Source organism: Cannabis sativa, chromosome 3 (assembly GCF_029168945.1).
Source record: "Cannabis sativa cultivar Pink pepper isolate KNU-18-1 chromosome 3, ASM2916894v1, whole genome shotgun sequence".
Classification (NCBI taxonomy): domain Eukaryota; kingdom Viridiplantae; phylum Streptophyta; class Magnoliopsida; order Rosales; family Cannabaceae; genus Cannabis; species Cannabis sativa.
Window position 1 is genome coordinate 18,691,570 of NC_083603.1, and position 20,397 is coordinate 18,711,966.

Sequence of the window (20,397 nt, forward strand, 5' to 3'; positions counted from 1 at the left end):
GATCTTCCTCACTATGATTGAGGTATTGCTTGCTGTGTGTGGGAACTACTCTAATCACTAAGGTAGGTTTGAAATATGAAGGAAGAAGAGAGAGAGAGAGTGGCGGCTAGAGAAGAGAGAGGAGGCTCAGGTTTTTCTGATTCAGAAAGTGTGAAGTGTAATTTTCCTGAAGCCTTCACTATCTATTTATAGCATTCCACTAGGGTTACGTTTGAATTATTTGGCATTAAAATAATGAAAATATCAACTTAGTGGACTCGGCCTTGCTTTTTGCAATTTTGCAATTGTAACACCTTTTGTATCTGATTTTCTCAAAAATGCCAATTTCCTAATTCAACCATTTAAATGCCAATTCTAACTATTTAATAATTATTTAAATAATTATTAAATAATATTGTCATTTATCATATTTATTAATTGAACCATACAAAGTATCATAATTAACAAATATGCCCCTATTAACTCTTTCTTTACAATTTCGCCCTTACTTAGTGAAAATTTCACAAATAGACATAGTCTAATTTGTGAATTATAATTGATTAATCAAAACCAATTACATGAGTCTTACAAACAATATTATCTCAACTAGTGCGGGGACCATGGGTCTATATAACCGAGCTTCCAATAAGTAAATTAAGAATTTAGCACTAAAATTCACTAACTTATTAATTCTTCGTTGAATCCACGCATAGAACTTAGAATTGCACTCTCAGTATATAGAATGCTCTATATGTTCCACCATATAGACGCATCATTAGTTATCCATTGTTATAATCCTAATTTGATCAATGATCCTCTATATGAATGATCTAGACTGTAAAGGGATTAGATTACCGTAACACCCTACTATGTATTTTATCCTTAAAACACTTGACCCCGTATAAATGATATTTCAGCTTATGTGAAATGAGATCTCCACCATTTATTTTCGTTTGGTCAAGCTCGAAGGAGATCATCCTTTGCTTACTATTCGCCAGATAGAAGCTATAGATTCCATGTTTATGCTAGCGCTCCCACTCAATTGCACTACCGTGTTCCCAAAAAGTACGTATCACCCTGACCTAAGAGTAGGCTTAACTAACAATTCAAGGAACACAAATAGCCTCTTGAGATTGAGCCTAATCATAACAGGATTAAGATCATTTTGATCTAGGATCAACTTGGCGATATTGACTTAAATAGATTTTACGGTAAGTTTAATTAAATCTAAGTCATAGTTCAATATCAGTCCCTTCCGATGCATACTCCATGCATCCAACCTGAGCTTTACTTTAACCAATGTTTTGGAAAGAACATAGTATTTCTCCAAATACAAGTAAACTCTTGTTGTAGATTATCATATCAGTAAAACCCTGTGTCTGATAAATCTAGGAAACTTTATTCACATAGTCATGTTTACTTTCCAATGTGATGACAGCACAATAAACATGATCAAGTATGTGAAAAGGGTTTAAGATGAATTTATAAATCAAATAGACAAGCAATTGATAAAGTGAACCAAAACATACACAAATGAATAAAAAATACTTCTGTTTCTTTATTGATGTTGAATAAAATAGATTACATTGAAATGGAGTTTTATTTAGGGCATAAAACCTAACAAGGCCACCAAACTGAACTGAAGACTGCACCATTTGAAGGATGGCAGGTTTAATCTCAAAGTTGTTCGCATCCACTGCCGGTGGCCTGATACATGACTGCACGCCCATCAGAGTAGGGAGAATGTAATCTCTCAAGCTACGGCCATTAGCTTGATCTTCCACGGTGCCACCATTATTACCGTTATTACCTCCATTGTTTCCAGCATTATTGTTCACATTGGAAGCCATGATTTCTGATGTTTTAGCAGTTGCTGAAACTCTTTCTTGCCTTTTGTTCTTTCGGTTCCTCCTACAAGTTTTCTCGATTTCAGGATCAACTGGTAATATGACTGCTTGTCCTTGACGGCGCATACACTTAGGAATCTTGAAATGGATCACGAAAATATTGCAAGAAAAAGGTTAGAAACTCAGCAAGAGAAAATATACCAAAGTAGAAGTTAGTATAATTTTATGTAATATTAATCTTTAAACAATTCCCCGGCAACGGCGCCAAAAACTTGTTGTTGAAATTTATGAATTACTACGCAAGTATACGCAATCAAGTAGTAAAACTCACACAGGTGAGGTCGAACCACAGGGAATTGGATTAAATACCACTAAATTATACTTATAATTCTATTTGGCGAATCGAAAACAATTATGATTTAAGAGAATTAAAGTAATTCAGAAAACGTAAAACACAGTTAAAATTTAAGCAAGATGAGATGATAGAGAGGAGAATCCTGTTTTTGTTTACCCAAATCGTTAATGCCTAATTGCTATCCTATTCTTGAAGTGAATGACAGATTATAAAGTAACCTAGCTCTTTTCAGATCTTCTAGATTCTAAATCACATGTTATCTAATTAATTCCTTAATTAAACTAACATGAAATCAGCATTAGGTAATAATCTACTCGTCACATAAGTCATGTAAATACTCTCGTTTCACATAGAACATCGATTATCCAAATTTTAGCATTCTCAATTCTCACTTTTCAGATTTCGAATTGAGATCATAAAGCATGCACAAGGTGATCAATCTTAAACATGAAATTAAACACAAATTAAGATAATTTCACAAACAAGAATGGAGGAATGGCAATTAAACATTAACTAGGCAAAACATTAAACAACAATCATCATCCTCCCTAAATGGGAAATTTAGTTCAGAAATAAATCCATAACCATTCCTATAGCAATATTCAACATAAAGAAATTAACGAGGAATAAAGAAAGAACTGTTGGGGGATGAATTCTGGATCTTCACTTGAATCTCTATGCTCTTCCTACCGCTCTCTGCTGTATTTTAGGGTTCCAAATTGCTTCCCCTGACTTCCAATCGCAGTTTTCTATTTATAATTAATTTTTAGGGTTTGATGGACGAAAATGCCCCTGAGCCGTACGGGATCTCGCCGCGGCCATGCTTCCTCTCGCCGCGGCGAGATAATCGCAAAATAAACATCCCTCTGTATCTCTTAAATGGCCGCGACGATGGTGTCTTCCGCCGCGGCGACTGTGGCTTGTGGGCTAGCCGCGGCCAGATATGCATCTTCTTTCCAAAAAGTGTTTTTCTTGGCTCAGCTCATCTTTTATTCGACTTTTTCATCCTGAGATCTCTATTGTTCCAAAGAACCTGAAAACATAGAAAACAAGCGTAATTCTATCCCAACACAGCAAAAAATGCACACAAAATAGATCCAAAATATAGGCTAAAAATAGCCTAACAATATGCTATCTCATTTAACCATTGTTATAATCTTAATGTGATTAAAGATCCTCTATATAGATGATTTACATCGAGATGGGATAAATTTACCGTTTCCACCCCTCAATGTATTTTGCCCCTTAAAACACTTAGTAACCTGTAAATGATGTTTTAGTGATCTAATATATAGCCTCTGAAACAAGAGCTCATCCATTTACTTCTATTTAACTAAGCTCGAAGGGAATCATCACTTGACTTCTATACACCAGTAGAAGCTATAGATTCCATATTTATGTTCAACACTCCCACTCAGTTATGCTATCATGTTCCCAAGATATACGTATCACCCTGACCCAAAAGTAGGCTTAACTAATAAATCAAAGAACATGAACAGCACTCCTGAGATTGAGCCTAAGCATATCAGGATTTAGATTCTTTTAATCTAAGATCAATTTCTGATATTGACTTGGAAAGATACAACGGTAAGTTTATAATATCTTTGACCAAGTTCAATATCGGTCCAGTCCAATGTATACTCCATACATTCGAAACTAGTATACTTTACCAATGTCATGGAAAGAACATAACACTTACTCCAAGTGTAAGTATACTTCATCGCTGATTATCACATCAGTGTAAATCCAAAACACTGATGAACAGGGACTAAGTCTTTTGAATCATATAATCACAATCACATTCCACTATATTGACAATACTGTAATTGTGAATGAATATATGTTCTGGATTTAACTGATTTTGTGTTGGAAATTATTATACCAGGATCTTAGATCTACTCACAAGTATGTTGATTAACACCCTAAATATGAACTTTCTAAAACGATGAAATAAACACATATAAAGTTTAGGAAACCTTATATTGGGTGCAGCGGAATTAAATGACTCCTTCCGTTCAGATATCTAGCCCTTGATTCCTTTCTGTAGCAGAGCATTATCAATATCTGAACCTGGATCTCTTTCTCTGAATCTTTAGTGCTGAAACTCCTTCTTGCTGAAAGTCTTTCTTCACGATCTTCCTCACTATGATTGAGGTATCACTTGCTGTGTGTGGGCACTACTCTCACAATAAGAATTTCGAAATTCAAGAGGGAAGAGAAATAAGAAGTGGCGGCTAAAGATAGGGAGAGAGAAAGGCTCAGGTTTTTCTCTGAAGGAAAAAGTTGAAAATTTAAGTGTAATTTTCCTAAAGCCTTCACTATCTATTTATAGCATTCCACTAGGGTTAGGTTTGAATTATTTGGCATTAAAATAATGAAAATATCAGTTTAAATTCCCTACAAAAGTGGTCGGCCATGTCAAGTGGATTTGGGCCTCACTTTTTGCAATTTTGCAGTTTTATCTTTTCTGTTGGGAATTATTTTACCAGGATCTTAGATCTACTCACAAGTATGTTTATTAACATCCTAAATATGAACTTTCTAAAACGATAAAATAAACACATATAAAGTTAAGAAAACCTTACATTGATGCAGCGGAATTAATGTCTCCTTCCACTCAGATCTCTAACCCTTGATTCCTTTCTGTAGCAGAGTATAATCAAGATCTGAGCCCGAATGTCCTTCTTCTTCAAGTTTGATCCTTCACAGTCTTCCAATCTATGATTGAGTTACTGCTTGCTGTGTGTGGGCACTTACTCTTTCACTAGGGTCACGAAAAAGATGAAGGGGAAAGAGAGAGAGGTATTTCGGCCAAGGTAGAAAGTGAGGGAAGGCTCAGTTTTTCTGAAGAGAGAAAATTCTGTCAGAAAGATGATCTGAAAACTTGTGTTTTGACTGAGACATCACTTTCTATTTATAGGCAACTACTAGGTTTAGGTTAGGATTTATTTGGCATTAAAATACTGAAAATATTAATTTGAAAAAGCCTTTTAAGTGGCCGGCCATATGGTGTTATTGGGCCTCACTTAATTTTGCAATTTTATCAAATTTTATCTCTATTTTCTCAAAAATGCCAATTTTCCAATTCTAACCTTTTAAATGCCAAAACTAGTTATTTAATAACTAAAATAGATTATTAAATAATATTGTCATTTAATTTAATTATTAATTAGACATATAAAGTCTATTAATAAATAAATAAACCTAGAAAACTCTTTTCCTTACAATTTCATCCCTGCTTAGTGAAAATTCATAAAATTAGACATAGTCTAACTTTAGAATTATAATTGACCAATCACGAATCAATTAATGAGTCTTACAAGCAGAATGTTCTCAACTAGAATGGGGACCATGGATCTATATGCTGAGCTTCCAATAAGTGAACCAAATTAACCAAGTAAATTCCTACTTATTAATTCTTCGTTGAATCCACTCTTAGAACTTAGAATTGCACTCTCAGACTTATATAGAGCATATTGTATGTTTTACGATACCAATATACTATCTCATTTAACCATTGTTATAATCTTATTGTGATTTAAAGATCCTCTATATAGATGATCTACATCGAGATGGGATTTCTTTACCGTTCTCACCCCTCAATGTATTTTGCCCCTTAAAACACTTAGCTACCTGTAAATGGTGTTTAATGATCTAATAATTAGTCAGTTAAACAAGAGCTCATCCATTTACTTCTATTTGCTAAGCTCGAAGGGAATCATCACTTAATTTCTATACACCAGTAGAAGCTATAGATTCCATATTTATGTTCAGCACTCCCACTCAATCATACTATCATGTTCTCGAAATATACGTATCACCCTGACCCGAAAGTAGGCTTAACTAATAAATCTAAGAACATGAATAGCACTCCTGAGTTGAGCCCAAGCATATCAGGATTTAGATTCTTTTAATCTTAAGATCAACTACTGATATTGACTTGGAAAGATATGTATAACGGTAAGTTTGTAATATCTTAACTTAGTTGCAATATCGGTCCAGTCCAATGTATACTCCATACATTCGAAACTAGTATACTTTACTAATGTCCTGGAAAGAACATAACACTTACTCCAAGTGTAAGTACACATCATCGCTGATTATCACATTAGTGTAAATCCAATAACACTGATGAAACAGGGACCAAAACTTTTGATTCATATGATCACAATCACATTCCACTGTGTTGACGAAACTGTAATTGTGAATAAACATATGATCTGGATTTAACTGATTTTGTGTGTATGAATGTAATAAACATATTAAACATATTAAACCATTAGCATGTAAAATTCATGCAAACATCAATCACTTCAAATTTCTTATATTGATAACTAATCAGATTGTAAAGAGTTTTATTTAGGGCATAAAACCCAACAAACTCCCACTTGCACTAATATAAAACAAACTGTGCAAATAGGTCAATCTGATATCTTGATCTTCAGATCAAGTGTAGTATATTTGAATCCACCCAAACTTTTGGAAACTAGTTCATAAAAACTCTTATGAAACATCCTTTACTATATGCTTTACTTATCAAGGGATACTGAAATCTTTACTGTTTTAAAAGTACATCTGAATTAACAGAAGACATATCTCTCATATTTTAAAATATGTAATTGAGATAATACAGTGTAGACTTTTCTTCAGTGATATAACTTTCTGGTATTTTCGAATAGACCAAGTTATAGTTCTTCTCTGGTAGAGCTTGAATTATTATACAATAATTCCTCCACCCCCAAAGTAAGCACCATCTCATATAAATCGAAATTAGATGGTGAGATACAAGGATAACTGATACACAGTTCCTTAATATCTGACATATAGATCACTTTCATAAATCCTTCTTGAATATCTTCTAATGTTCCCTATTTGATTACATCTCAGATAGCTCCCACTCAATAGCAGATGTCTGGTTAAATAATACTTTTAACCTCTGATTGTTTGGAGAGTTACCTAGTTGTGACTTTTGTATTAGTCTGAAACTTTAAGTCAAGACTAAGTCATCAACATAGCAGACTAGTATTTGAAGTGAAAAATACATGCCAGAGATAAAGTAATCAAAATTAAGATACCATCAAATTTTATGAGGATTAAGAATTCTTAGTTCAAGTCATTCGAATGGACTGAACTAGAGTTCTTTATCTTATTCTCATAATTCTGATAAGCTATACCTATCCATGTGAATGGTTAGATTTGCTTTTCAGTAGTGTTCTTAAGTACCTATCACAATTATCAACCTAATGAAGATGGGTATAGAACTTTAAAATTCTCCCACTCAATTAAGATAGTGTGAAACTTTAACAAAGAACTTTCAAAGGTATCATACTTTTACTTACAACAGTAAAAACGAAATGGAACATACAATCAAGATCAAGAATTTATATTGACAATAGCTGACTCATTATATTACTTCCATGTTTAAACAAGATATGTGTTTCATAGGGAATTGTGGAATGGACTCCACCCCTAAGAATATACATATAGGGTACTATGGATAACCTCCACCCCTAAGTATATAGAGATTATGATCCACCCCTAAAGGTTGTAAAGATCATGATTCTCTTAGTGTGATAGAGTTTATTTGGAGTTGAATACTATCCAGAGTTCATTAGATATAAAAGATCGTTGAACTGCATAGTTTTCTTAACTTTTCTCCACCCCTATCAGATCATAAGATCCTTTTATTAAACAAATTCTTAATAATTGTATTAGAATGAACAATTATTAATAAACATAGAAATAATTTCTAGTGTTTATTTAATATAACTCTATGAAGAGTTGTAAATATTATAGAATTTGCATCAATAATAAAAACACTTACACATTCAAACATATAAATATAATGTGGTAATAATTGATGAAGCTCAATCTCATAAATTGCAATAGAGAATTTCGAAAATAAAACTTTATTAATATTTAAAAAAATGTATTGCAACAATATGAGAGAAACAGGGATAAATATCCCTAACTAAAATTTGAAATCCAAATTGTCTTTAAACTAAAACAATTAATTCAAAAATTGAAGAGCTTCATCTTCATCTGGACGATTTCACCCTTGGTCCAGCTTTCTGATCCAACTCAATTGAGTTCAAGTAGCTTGGCCTATAAGAAGAAGAAAACAAATAAACAAAGTTTAGTCCAGAATCATAAATCCAATTGGATAATAATTCACTAAAACTCTTAAAGTTTATAAATGGAAATACCTTGTTTCTTTGCAAGAAGTTTAGGACACTGGGGTTTCCAATGACCTTTTTCATTGCAGTGGAAACACTTTCCTTTAAGTGTAGCATCACCAGAAGGAGCAGCCTTTTTCATGGCTTTTGTTCGCTTCTTGGTGTTCTTCCACTTCCTCTTCGATTTGGGCTTTGAAGCAGAGGCAACATTTGCTTCAGGTTTTATCGTCCCATTACCATTACCAGGATTATGAGGTTTACTCCCTTTCTTCTTGGGTCCTCCAATCAAATTTTCATAAGTTTGAAGGTCATTGACTAATTCATGAAAGTCAATTTCCTTCTTATTCATGACATAATTTGATGTGTATGGTAGAAATGCTGGAGTCAGGCTATTCAAGATAAGACTAACTTGAGTAGCACTGTCCATTTCAGCACCATGATCCTGGGCTTCTTGGAAATAACTGGACATGAGGAGAACATGGTCACGCACGTTTTGATGAGGTTCCATCCGTGCGTTAATGTACTTCTTAGTCGCGTCAAAGTGTGACTGAAGTGATGTCTTACCGAATAGTTCATTTAACTTCGTCATAACTTCAGCAGCCTTCTCAGTTTTAGAAAACCGAGTTTTGAGGGTGTCAACCATGCTAGAAAGCATAAAGTATAGAGCTTTGTCATTTGCTTTCTGCCAACGCTCATACTTTTCTTTCACAGCTTTGGATGCATTGTCCTCAGGCACTTCAGGTGACGGCTCAGTTAAAACAAACAAGGCACTTTCTCCTATGAGAGCAATATTAATGTTCTCATTCCATTTATTAAAGTTAAATCCATTCAGCTTGTTTTCAGTCAACAGTGATAACATGGGATTCATTTTGACAAAACAGGATACTACAAAATAATAGAAATCAACAAATAGAAATTAAATAATGGTTTAACACACAAAATCAATTCAGAAATTATAAGCACATTGCAAGTAGGAATGATATGAGAAAATACTTAAAAAATTCAATCCTAAATAATTTCCAAGGTCTTCAATAAACTGATATCAGTGTCCCGTTTAGGCGAGAGTCAAAGCTACCATCCATTGAATAGAGTTGTCAGCTCATCTAAAATGTTAAACATTCTAGCAACCTTTTATTCGATCAAGATTGGAATCCAGCGTTGTCCCGTTTAGGCGAGAGTCAAGGCTATTCTATCTCATGAGCTTCTACCATTGTTTCGCAATTTGCAAGTCAAATATGGTCGCCACCATTAGGGTGATCTATACCATATAAAACACTTACAAACCACTTATCATGCGAGATTAAACGGTGCGAAATTGCTAATGAACGTTCCTCCATTAGGGAGGATTACTCACTAAAACAAACGCGGTGTAAAACCCACAATGGAGATCGAATATCTTAATAATAATAAAGCTCATTGTTTAAAATGTATTTTCTTTATTATTCTAATAAATAAATCTCATTAAATTCTAAATTAAGAATTAAAATTCAAAAATAAGAATTTAATATAATATTTATAAAATTATACTTAGATGGTGATTGAAATAAAATAAATTATTTCCATCTTAGTAATAATCTTAAATATAAATATTAAGGAAATTAATTTAAGTTGAATTAAATAAATAATTAGCAACTTAAAAATTTCCTTTGAGAATATATTTATTGGGTTCGAAAATTTAAAGTATATAAAATATACAATTTTCGAAAAATAATAAAAAAGAAATACTTCAAGCAAAAATATCACCTATCTAGATATTCTTTTGACTAGTTAATTCAATTTCTAATAATATATATATATATATTTTTTAAATTCATTTATTTTAAATTAATCAATTAAATGAAAAAATCATTGATTGTAGTTGGTCCAAGAATTAATTAAAATAAATAATTAATTTACAACTCAATCTATTTTTCAAAAAAATTCAAAAATATTGCATAAATAAAATGCAAATTTCGAAATTGATTAATAAAATAAAGAAAAATATATATATGGAAAATTATTTAAATTTAAGTTGAAAAATTAAATTTCAACCTAAAAATAATTTTTCTATTTAATTAAGTGTCATGAAAAATCAATAAATATTTAAGTATCATGATGAAAATCAACTTAGATATTTAGATTCTTCAAGTTAATTAAATGTATTAAATTCAAGAAATAATAATTAAGTGTAGAGAAGGCTTAATTATTAATTTCTATTTAATACTAGGAAAAATATACTTAATAAAATTGTACCAAAATTAATTATTTAAATAATTAATTTCACAAAGTATAATTTTCCTATTTAATTATTAGAAATAATAAGTAGTCTAGAAATTACTATCTAGAAAATATCTTATTTGACTAAGTATCTTTTCAAAAATTTGAAAAATATCTAATTTAAGTTATATAGAAAAAATCTAAAACTTAAATAATTTCAAATCTAGATTTAATTAAATATCACAAATTAAGTTGTAACCACTTAATTTGAAGATATCTTTTTAAAGTTAGTATTTGAAAAGATATTAACCAAAAAAAAAATATCTAAGATATTCCATTTCAAGTTAATATTTGAAAAGATATTAACTTAAAAAATATCTTAAGAATCTTTAATAACTAATGCCTAAGATTCCTCAACTTGATTTAAAATTTAAATCAAATATTCAAATTTAAGTTAGATAAGAAAAATCAGTTGATACAACTAATTTATAACTTAAATAGGAATATTTAATTAAATAAGCTCCAGAAAGAATCTTAGTTAGTTAAAATTCTATATTTAATTAAATACAAGAAAAATACAAATAGTTTGTCTAGAAATAATATCTAAACTAAAAGTGTTTTTCTTAAAATTAACTTTAAAATATTAAGATGAAAATAAATTTCATATATTTTAAAAGTTAATTATGTTGCTAATTCAATTTTATTAGGTCAAACTAATATAATTAACCTAGTACAGTTATTCAAATCAGGCAAATGGGCCATCACAATTGGGGTAGTTCATGTGAGGGGGTGCTGGGTTCAGTATGTCGTACCCACTTCTATGGCTCCCAACTCTCACACGAGGCCCAAAAGAGAGGAATTTAACCTTAAAATGAATAACTGTTATTAATTGAATAGGTCCAATAACTAAATGGACCTAAATAAAATCTATCATGGTGTGACATTTTATTTAGCAACAACCTATATGTATCTATATTAAAACAAAATAAACATATAGGCTCACACAGGCACACTTTGGATGGATCCTATCATGTTGCTAGGTCATACACAGATGAAAGAAGATTGTAAAATATACCTGTTACAAATTATTAACTTGACCAAGGGAGCCATCAGATCATTAGATCTGGCAAAAGGTAACCATGGCTATTTGCAGTCAAGTAATAATAGGTTTTAAAAAACTTACATACAAGCTAAAACCACATACTCCTGCAACAAGGTTAGCTGGATAGTTGGAAGTAGGATTTATTTAATTTTAAATAAATAATTTCGAAAAAATAAATAATTAAATAAAAAAATATTTAATTAAAAAAAATATTTTAATTTTCGAAAAAAATAAAATTAAAAAAAAATATTTAATTAATTTCGAAAATAAATTTAAATTTCGAAATTATTTAAAAAAAAATATTTAAAATTAAACCTACTATTTTGAAAAATTAGGTTTCAACCAACCTAAATATCATTTCAAAAAAAAATTTGCTAACTACTTTTAAAAATTAAATGTTATTTTAAAAATAAAATTAAATAAAAAATAGAAAAGATAAATAAAATATCTTTTCAGATTTTAAATTTAATTCAAATAAATAAAATAACAAAATTTAAAAGTTAGCAAAATATCTTACATCTATTTAAAATTACATGATTATAAATATCTTATTTTAAATAAGGTCAAAATATCTAAGAAGATTTAATTTAAAAAAAAATCTTAAAAGATAAGATATTATTAAAAAATATCTTAAAAGATAAGATATTTTAAAATATCTTAAAAGATTTTATAAATATCTTATAAAATCTGACCTTAAATTTAAAAAAAATATAATCAAATTTAAAAATAAGATAGATATTTAAGCAAGAAGATAAATACTAATTCTATTCAAATTCAAATTACACTAATATCTTGAATTAAAATTAAAAATATTAAATTAATTCAAAATGATAATTAGAATCGAATTAAGAATAGTAATAGTATATATACAAAACCATACAAAAAATTGGAAGTTAATTACATGAAAAAGCATGAAAAATCGAAGAAAAACGAAAAAATTCGAAACTGTACGGACAGATCTCCGATCGCAGGAAAATATCAGCACAGCCCCGATTTTGTCAAATCTTCAAAAAATCATAACTAATTCAAATAAAATCCAAATTAAGTTCTGTAAAAGGCTAACTTGCTTAATTTTTTCCATACTATCCAATAAAAATAATTCCAGAAACGAAATAACAATTATTTTTCACGAAAATTTCACAAACATCAATCAATCATCAAATAACACTCAATACAACATGATACAATCCAAAGAACATACAAACAATCGTTTTAAAGTCCAAATTTCATGTAAGTAAATCAATTACCATGGCTCTGAGGCCAGTTGTTGGGAATTATTTTACCAGGATCTTAGATCTACTCACAAGTATGTTTATTAACATCCTAAATATGAACTTTCTAAAACGATAAAATAAACACATATAAAGTTAAGAAAACCTTACATTGATGCAGCGGAATTAATGTCTCCTTCCACTCAGATCTCTAACCCTTGATTCCTTTCTGTAGCAGAGTATAATCAAGATCTGAGCCCGAATGTCCTTCTTCTTCAAGTTTGATCATTCACAGTCTTCCAATCTATGATTGAGTTACTGCTTGCTGTGTGTGGGCACTTACTCTTTCACTAGGGTCACGAAAAAGATGAAGGGAAAAGAGAGAGAGAGGTATTTCGGCCAAGGTAGAAAGTGAGGGAAGGCTCAGTTTTTCTGAAGAGAGAAAATTCTGTCAGAAAGATGATCTGAAAACTTGTGTTTTGACTGAGCCATCACTTTCTATTTATAGGCAACTACTAGGTTTAGGTTAGGATTTATTTAGCATTAAAATAATGAAAATATTAATTTGAAAAAGCCTTTTAAGTGGCCGGCCATATGGTGTTATTGGGCCTCACTTAATTTTGCAATTTTATCAAATTTTATCTCTATTTTCTCAAAAATGCCAATTTTCCAATTCTAACCTTTTAAATGCCAAAACTAATTATTTAATAACTAAAATAGATTATTAAATAATATTGTCATTTAATTTAATTATTAATTAGACATATAAAGTCTATTAATAAATAAATAAACCTAGAAAACTCTTTTCCTTACAATTTCACCCCTGCTTAGTGAAAATTCATAAAATTAGACATAGTCTAACTTTAGAATTATAATTGACCAATCACGAATCAATTAATGAGTCTTACAAGCAGAATGTTCTCAACTAGAATGGGGACCATGGATCTATATGCTGAGCTTCCAATAAGTGAACCAAATTTACCAAGTAAATTCCTACTTATTAATTCTTCGTTGAATCCACTCTTAGAACTTAGAATTGCACTCTCAGACTTATATAGAGCATATTGTATGTTTCACGATACCAATATACTATCTCATTTAACCATTGTTATAATCTTATTGTGATTTAAAGATCCTCTATATAGATGATCTACATCGAGATGGGATTTCTTTACCGTTCTCACCCCTCAATGTATTTTGCCCCTTAAAACACTTAGCTACCTGTAAATGGTGTTTAATGATCTAATAATTAGTCAGTTAAACAAGAGCTCATCCATTTACTTCTATTTGCTAAGCTCGAAGGGAATCATCACTTAACTTCTATACACCAGTAGAAGCTATAGATTCCATATTTATGTTAAGCACTCCCACTCAATCATACTATCATGTTCTCGAAATATACGTATCACCCTGACCCGAAAGTAGGCTTAACTAATAAATCTAAGAACATGAATAGCACTCCTGAGTTGAGCCCAAGCATATCAGGATTTAGATTCTTTTAATCTTAAGATCAACTACTGATATTGACTTGGAAAGATATGTATAACGGTAAGTTTGTAATATCTTAACTTAGTTGCAATATCGGTCCAGTCCAATGTATACTCCATACATTCGAAACTAGTATACTTTACTAATGTCCTGGAAAGAACATAACACTTACTCCAAGTGTAAGTACACATCATCGCTGATTATCACATTAGTGTAAATCCAATAACACTGATGAAACAGGGACCAAAACTTTTGATTCATATGATCACAATCACATTCCACTGTGTTGACGAAACTGTAATTGTGAATAAACATATGATCTGGATTTAACTGATTTTGTGTGTATGAATGTAATAAACATATTAAACATATTAAACCATTAGCATGTAAAATTCATGCAAACATCAATCACTTCAAATTTCTTATATTGATAACTAATCAGATTGTAAAGAGTTTTATTTAGAGCATAAAACCCAACATTTTCTGCATCTGATTTTCTCAAAAATGCCAATTTTCAAATTCAACCATTTAAATGCCAATTCTAACTATTTAATAACTATAAATAATTATTAAATAATATTTTCATTTATCATATTTATTAGTTGAACCATACAAAGTATCATAATTAACAAATATGCCCCTAAAACTCTTTCTTTACAATTTAGCCCTTACTTAGTGAAAAAATTCACAAATAGACATAGTCTAATTTGAGAATTATAATTGATTAATCAAAACCAATTATATGAGTCTTACAAGCAATATTATCTCAACTAGTGCGGGGACCATGGGTCTATATAACCGAGCTTCCAATAAGTAGATCAAGAATTTATTACTAAAATTCACTAACTTATTAATTCTTCGTTGAATCCATGCATAGAACTTAGAATTGCACTCTCAGTATATAGAATGCTCTATATGTTCCACCATATCATTAGTTATCCATTGTCATAATCCTAATTTGATCAATGATCCTCTATATGAATGATCTACACTGTAAAGGGATTAGATTACCGTTACACCCTACAATGAATTTAATCCTTAAAACACTTAACCCCGTATAATGATATTTCAGCTTATGTGAAATGAGATCACCACCATTTATTTTCGTTTGGTCAAGCTCGAAGGAGATCATCCTTTACTTACTGTTCGCCAGATAGAAGCTATAGATTCCATGTTTATGTTAGCGCTCCCACTCAATTGCACTACCGTGTTCCCAAAATGTACGTATCACCCTGACCCAAAAGTAGGCTTAACTAACAAATCAAAGAACACGAATAGCCTCTTGAGATTCAGCCTAATCATAACAGGATTAAGATCATTTGATCTAGGATCAACTAGGCGATATTGACTTGAATAGATATTACGGTAAGTTTAATAAATCTAAGTCAAAGTTCAATATCGGTCCCTTCCGATGCATACTCCATGCATCCAACCTGAGCTTTACTTTAACTAATGCTCTGGAAAGAACATAGCATTTCTCCAAATGCAAGTAAACTCTGTTGTAGATTATCATATCAGTAAAACCCTATGTCTGATAAATCTAGGAAACTTTATTCACATAGTCATGTTTACTTTCCAATGTGTTGACAGCACAATAAACAGGATCAAGTATGTGAAAAGGGTTTCAGATGAATTCATACATTATGTACATATAATCATGAAATAAATCATGTGAACCATGCAACATTAAATGTTATTTCTGATCTATATTAATAAGTAAATCTGATTATATTGAAATGAGTTTTATTTAGGGCATAAAACCCAACATTTTGTGCATATATTAAATATGTATATTAAACCATAAACATGTAAAATACATGTAAACATAAATCACTTCAAAATTCTAAATTGATAACTAATCAGATTGTAATGAGTTTTATTTAGGGCACAAAACCCAACATTCTTTGCCGTAATTGAGTTCATTGGTTTTTCCTCTATCCATTTCTTGAAATAATCAACCACGACTATAGCATGTTTGACTCCACCCTTTCCCGTTGCGAAGGACCCAATCAAATCTATACCCCACACTGCAAATGGTCACGGATTTATCATCGACGTGATTTGATTTGGGGGGCCCTCAAGACGTTTGCAAATCTTTGGCATGGGTTGCACTTCCAGACGTAATCAATCCAGTCCTTTTTCATGGTGGGCCAAGAATATCCTTGCCAAATTTGGCTTCTATTTTACTCACGTAAAACCACACTTCATCGTTTTTCACCTCACTGAATTTTTTTCCTTATAACAGTTTATGCACAATCACCCCAGAGAATTTCAAATACCTGATATTCCAAAAAAACTCCAAAGGGAGTTTTCTTGACCTTGTCGGTCAACGTAAAAGCTTCGAACTTAGCCTTTATTGAAGTAAAGTACCTGTTTTTACTGTAAGTGATACGCCTTGGAAAATGTCCAAACAATGAGAGAATGAATTCTGGAGCCATCTGCATATACAAACAAAAGAATGATTATTAATTGGAATATAAATCACACAAACTCGCAAAATAACACGTACAAATTGCATAGAATCGCAAAACAACACGTATACATCGAACAAAGATCGCACAAACGTCACTTAAAATTGCTTAAGCACTGTTTAAAGTTTATGCAATAAAATCACAAATAATATCATATGTACATCGCATAATATCGCCAAATATCACTCAATAGTACAAACACAAAATCTATACTAGCTACTCGCACAAAATTGCTCAAAAAATTGCTCAACAATACAACACACAAAATCTATGCTGATTACTCGCATAAAATCACACGATGTCACCTAAAATCACAAATCAACATGAACGCAAAAATCACTTTAACTTGGCATGATTGATCACGCAAAATTGCACATAAATTGTCTAATGTCACAAAAATATACAAACCCCAAAAAGTTATATTCTGAAACATTCTTCCTTAAACATAAAAAATTAGTAATCGAAAGTTTAATTATTAACATATTTCAATTTAATCACAGATTGTGAATTTAAAGGAGAAATTAAAGAATTTTTTTTTTTAAAAAAAAAAACAAACCTTGTTCGAGTGGGTGTAGTGGACAGTGGCGGGGACAGCGATCAGAGGCTAGTTTGAGTAGGTCTCGTGGGTCGTTGAGGTTCAAGTGAGTCTTGTGGGTCTCGTTTGTTGCTTGGGTCTCATTTGTCACCGTGGGTCGAGATGGTCTCTTGGGTCGAGTGTTGTCGTGGGTCAAGTGTCACCGTGGGTCGAGTGGTTCAAATGAAGGGGGTGGTTCGAGTGGTCACCGATCCTAAAGGGTGGGTTTGGTGCGGTGGTGAGAAGAAAGAACCGAGAAAATGGGAGAGAGAAAGAGGAGAGAGAAGAGAGGAAATGAGAGAATTAAAAAAAAAATAACTTTAGAAGAAAATTCAAAGATTAGAAGAAAATTCAAAGATTAATATATTTTTACTATGTGTTGCTAGGGAGTCTTGTTTCTTGTCAGGTTGTACGTATAATGAGCTAAATGCTCCGTCTTTTTTGTGCGACATTGTTATGACTGATGCCAGTTTTTAATGAAATCATCATTTTTTTTAAAAAAAAAAATATTTTTACTATGTGTAATATTTGAGTTTAATTAAACACATAATTAATTGTTTAGCATGGTTTATCAAATTTTCTCTTAAAACAATTTTCCTAAAATATAAATATATATAATCTGATAGGCTGAGAGAAGAGAAGGGCAAGAACAAGAAGAATGGCTAGGAGCATCTCATACATAACAGGCTCCCAGCTTCTCTCACTCAAACGTCGTCCAAACATAGTCATCATAGATGTCCGGTAAGCCTTATATATACATATACTTTATACAAATATTTTGTAAATTTATCAAATAATTGATTTTAGTCTGTAATTTAGGGATGATGAAAGAAGTTACGATGGCCATATAGCTGGGTCTCTCCACTACGCCAGTGACTCCTTTTCTGATAAGATCTCCAATCTCGTTCAGCAAGTCAAAGGCAAAGATACCCTCGTCTTCCATTGTGCTCTAAGCCAGGTTTTTCTTTTTATTCGTTGATTTTAATCTAATGGGTATTCCTTTGTTTGATTGAACTCTAGAGTTTTCAATTCATCCTTTTATCTTAGTTAATGATTTAGTCATCAAAATTGGTTCTTTGCTTTTCATAGAGAGTTCAATATGTTCCAGAAAGTTACTATTTCAATTCATTTTTTAATTGATCTACTTGTAATTGAACTACCCTTTGTGGAAAGAATATAGGGGTTGATATTCTATTAAGGTTTGAACAAGAGTTCAATAGTTTGCTATTATTTTTTTATCAAACTCTATTCTTAGGCATTAACCGTTGACACATTGAAATTAAAAACCTTATTCTCTCATAACATCTGACAGAATTGTTAAATTTTTCATGAATTGGCCACTTGAGGCTACTAGACTGGTTAGGCTTGTATGGGAGAAAAGGGTACGTGGTTCAAAGTTCAAACTGCCTTCGGACAAAGGGCTACCTGTGTTGTTTTATGTTTACTCTGCCTCCAGGCTTGAAATCTCTATTGCATTTTATAGCCTTAAAACCCCTTTATTTGAAAAGTCAAGTTGCAATATGCTGTATTATGGTATAAATCTTGATTGTTTATGACTGAATTTTTCCTGAATGGTTATCAAACCCGGGATGTCCTGGATTCAAAGATTAAAGTTATGTAAGTTGCTTTGGTAGAAAACTCTAATATATTTATGTGATGATTGTGCTTGATATACTAAAAGTAATCAGATCATACACTAGCTGCTATAGTATTCTGTCGTATCCTAAGCCTCATAAATAGTGGTTATACTTTAGATTGATATATTTCAAAGTTTCTTATAATAATTCGATCTAAATCCATGTCTAACTTGTTCTATAAGGTGTCAAAAGGCAAAGGGAAATTTATATAAACTACTATTTTTGGTAAATTTTTTACACATTCAAGTTTAAAGTTTCTTTCTTACTTTTTTACAGTATTCATAAAAATAACAAAATAACCATATGAAAATAATAGGAAAATAATATTCTAACAGCATCAAAACAATATAAAAAACCAATATACAAATAACAAAAAACTAACAACAAAGAGTACAACATAAAAATATATTAAAAGACCGTAAAAATATTTAAAATTTCATACTACTGTATTTTTGTAATTTTTGTGTTGTTGTTGTTGTGTTTTTTTTGGAAATAATCCCAAAAGGTAAACCATCAAGCATTTTGGAAAGTTATATGAAATAATTGATTTTGACTGACCAACAATCATTCTTACCTAGAGTTTGTTGGTAATGTTGTAGGTTCGTGGCCCAAGTTGTGCTAGGAAGTTAGTGAATTATTTGGAGGACGTGAAGGATGATGCTGGTATAAAAAATGTCATGGTTCTTGAACGTGGCTTCAATGGCTGGGAAGCTTCTGGTCGGCCAGTTTGTCGCTGTAACAAAGTGCCCTGCAACGGCGAGAATGCATCAGGAGTTTCTTAAATGACATCTGTGCTGATAACGAAGACATTTAGATACATTGTATCGGTTTAAACAACCATATCCATCTTCGCTTATAACCATTAAGCTTCAATAGATAAACAGATTAAGCCTTATTTTGATAAGATCCCAAACATAATAAACAAATATAACGAATGAGAAATGTTGGACAAAGTTTCAATCCCCCTTTTCATTGCATTGTTCTTTTTCTCTTTTATCATCTAAAAATCTTCAAGTTATTGTTAGCTAGCAGCAATATCTGACATAAACTATATTGGATACCCTTTGTATTCTAGTGAAATTATCATTTTCATTCTAAAAAACCAATGAAAAATAAAGAAATACAATTATACCCGTTTCGATTACAATTTAATAAAGCTTAATTTCTCATATACTATTCAAAACATTAGACCTAGAAACAATTTTGAGGGTTATATTATTAATGTAAATATCAAAGTATTAAGAGTATGAGTAATGATTCATGCACACACTCAAATTTATGTATAATTTGTAATTTGTGTATATCACCATAAAGAGTGTTGCTATTAGTACATCTTAATTTTCTATTCACACTGTTGTCGA

At 31.1% G+C, this 20,397-nt stretch overlaps 1 protein-coding gene across 1 annotated transcript; it reads left to right on the forward strand.

The window, feature by feature from the left end:
• The first annotated feature begins 17,985 nt into the window (after positions 1 to 17,985).
• Positions 17,986 to 20,005, forward strand: LOC115711572 (dual specificity phosphatase Cdc25). Its single transcript, XM_030639925.2, has 3 exons — positions 17,986 to 18,140; positions 18,219 to 18,357; positions 19,636 to 20,005. The coding sequence occupies exons 1-3, from the start codon at positions 18,058 to 18,060 to the stop codon at positions 19,816 to 19,818; spliced, it is 405 nt and encodes a 134-aa protein (XP_030495785.2). The 5' UTR covers positions 17,986 to 18,057; the 3' UTR covers positions 19,819 to 20,005.
• The last annotated feature ends 392 nt before the right edge of the window (positions 20,006 to 20,397 follow it).

Coding starts and splice junctions, on each gene's coding strand:
- LOC115711572 (XM_030639925.2), top strand. CDS start 18,058: ATGGCTAGGAGCATCTCATACATAACAGGCTCCCAGCTTCTCTCACTC. Junction 18,141..18,218: donor ATAGTCATCATAGATGTCCG/GTAAGCCTTATA, acceptor TCTGTAATTTAG/GGATGATGAAAGAAGTTACG. Junction 18,358..19,635: donor TCCATTGTGCTCTAAGCCAG/GTTTTTCTTTTT, acceptor GTAATGTTGTAG/GTTCGTGGCCCAAGTTGTGC.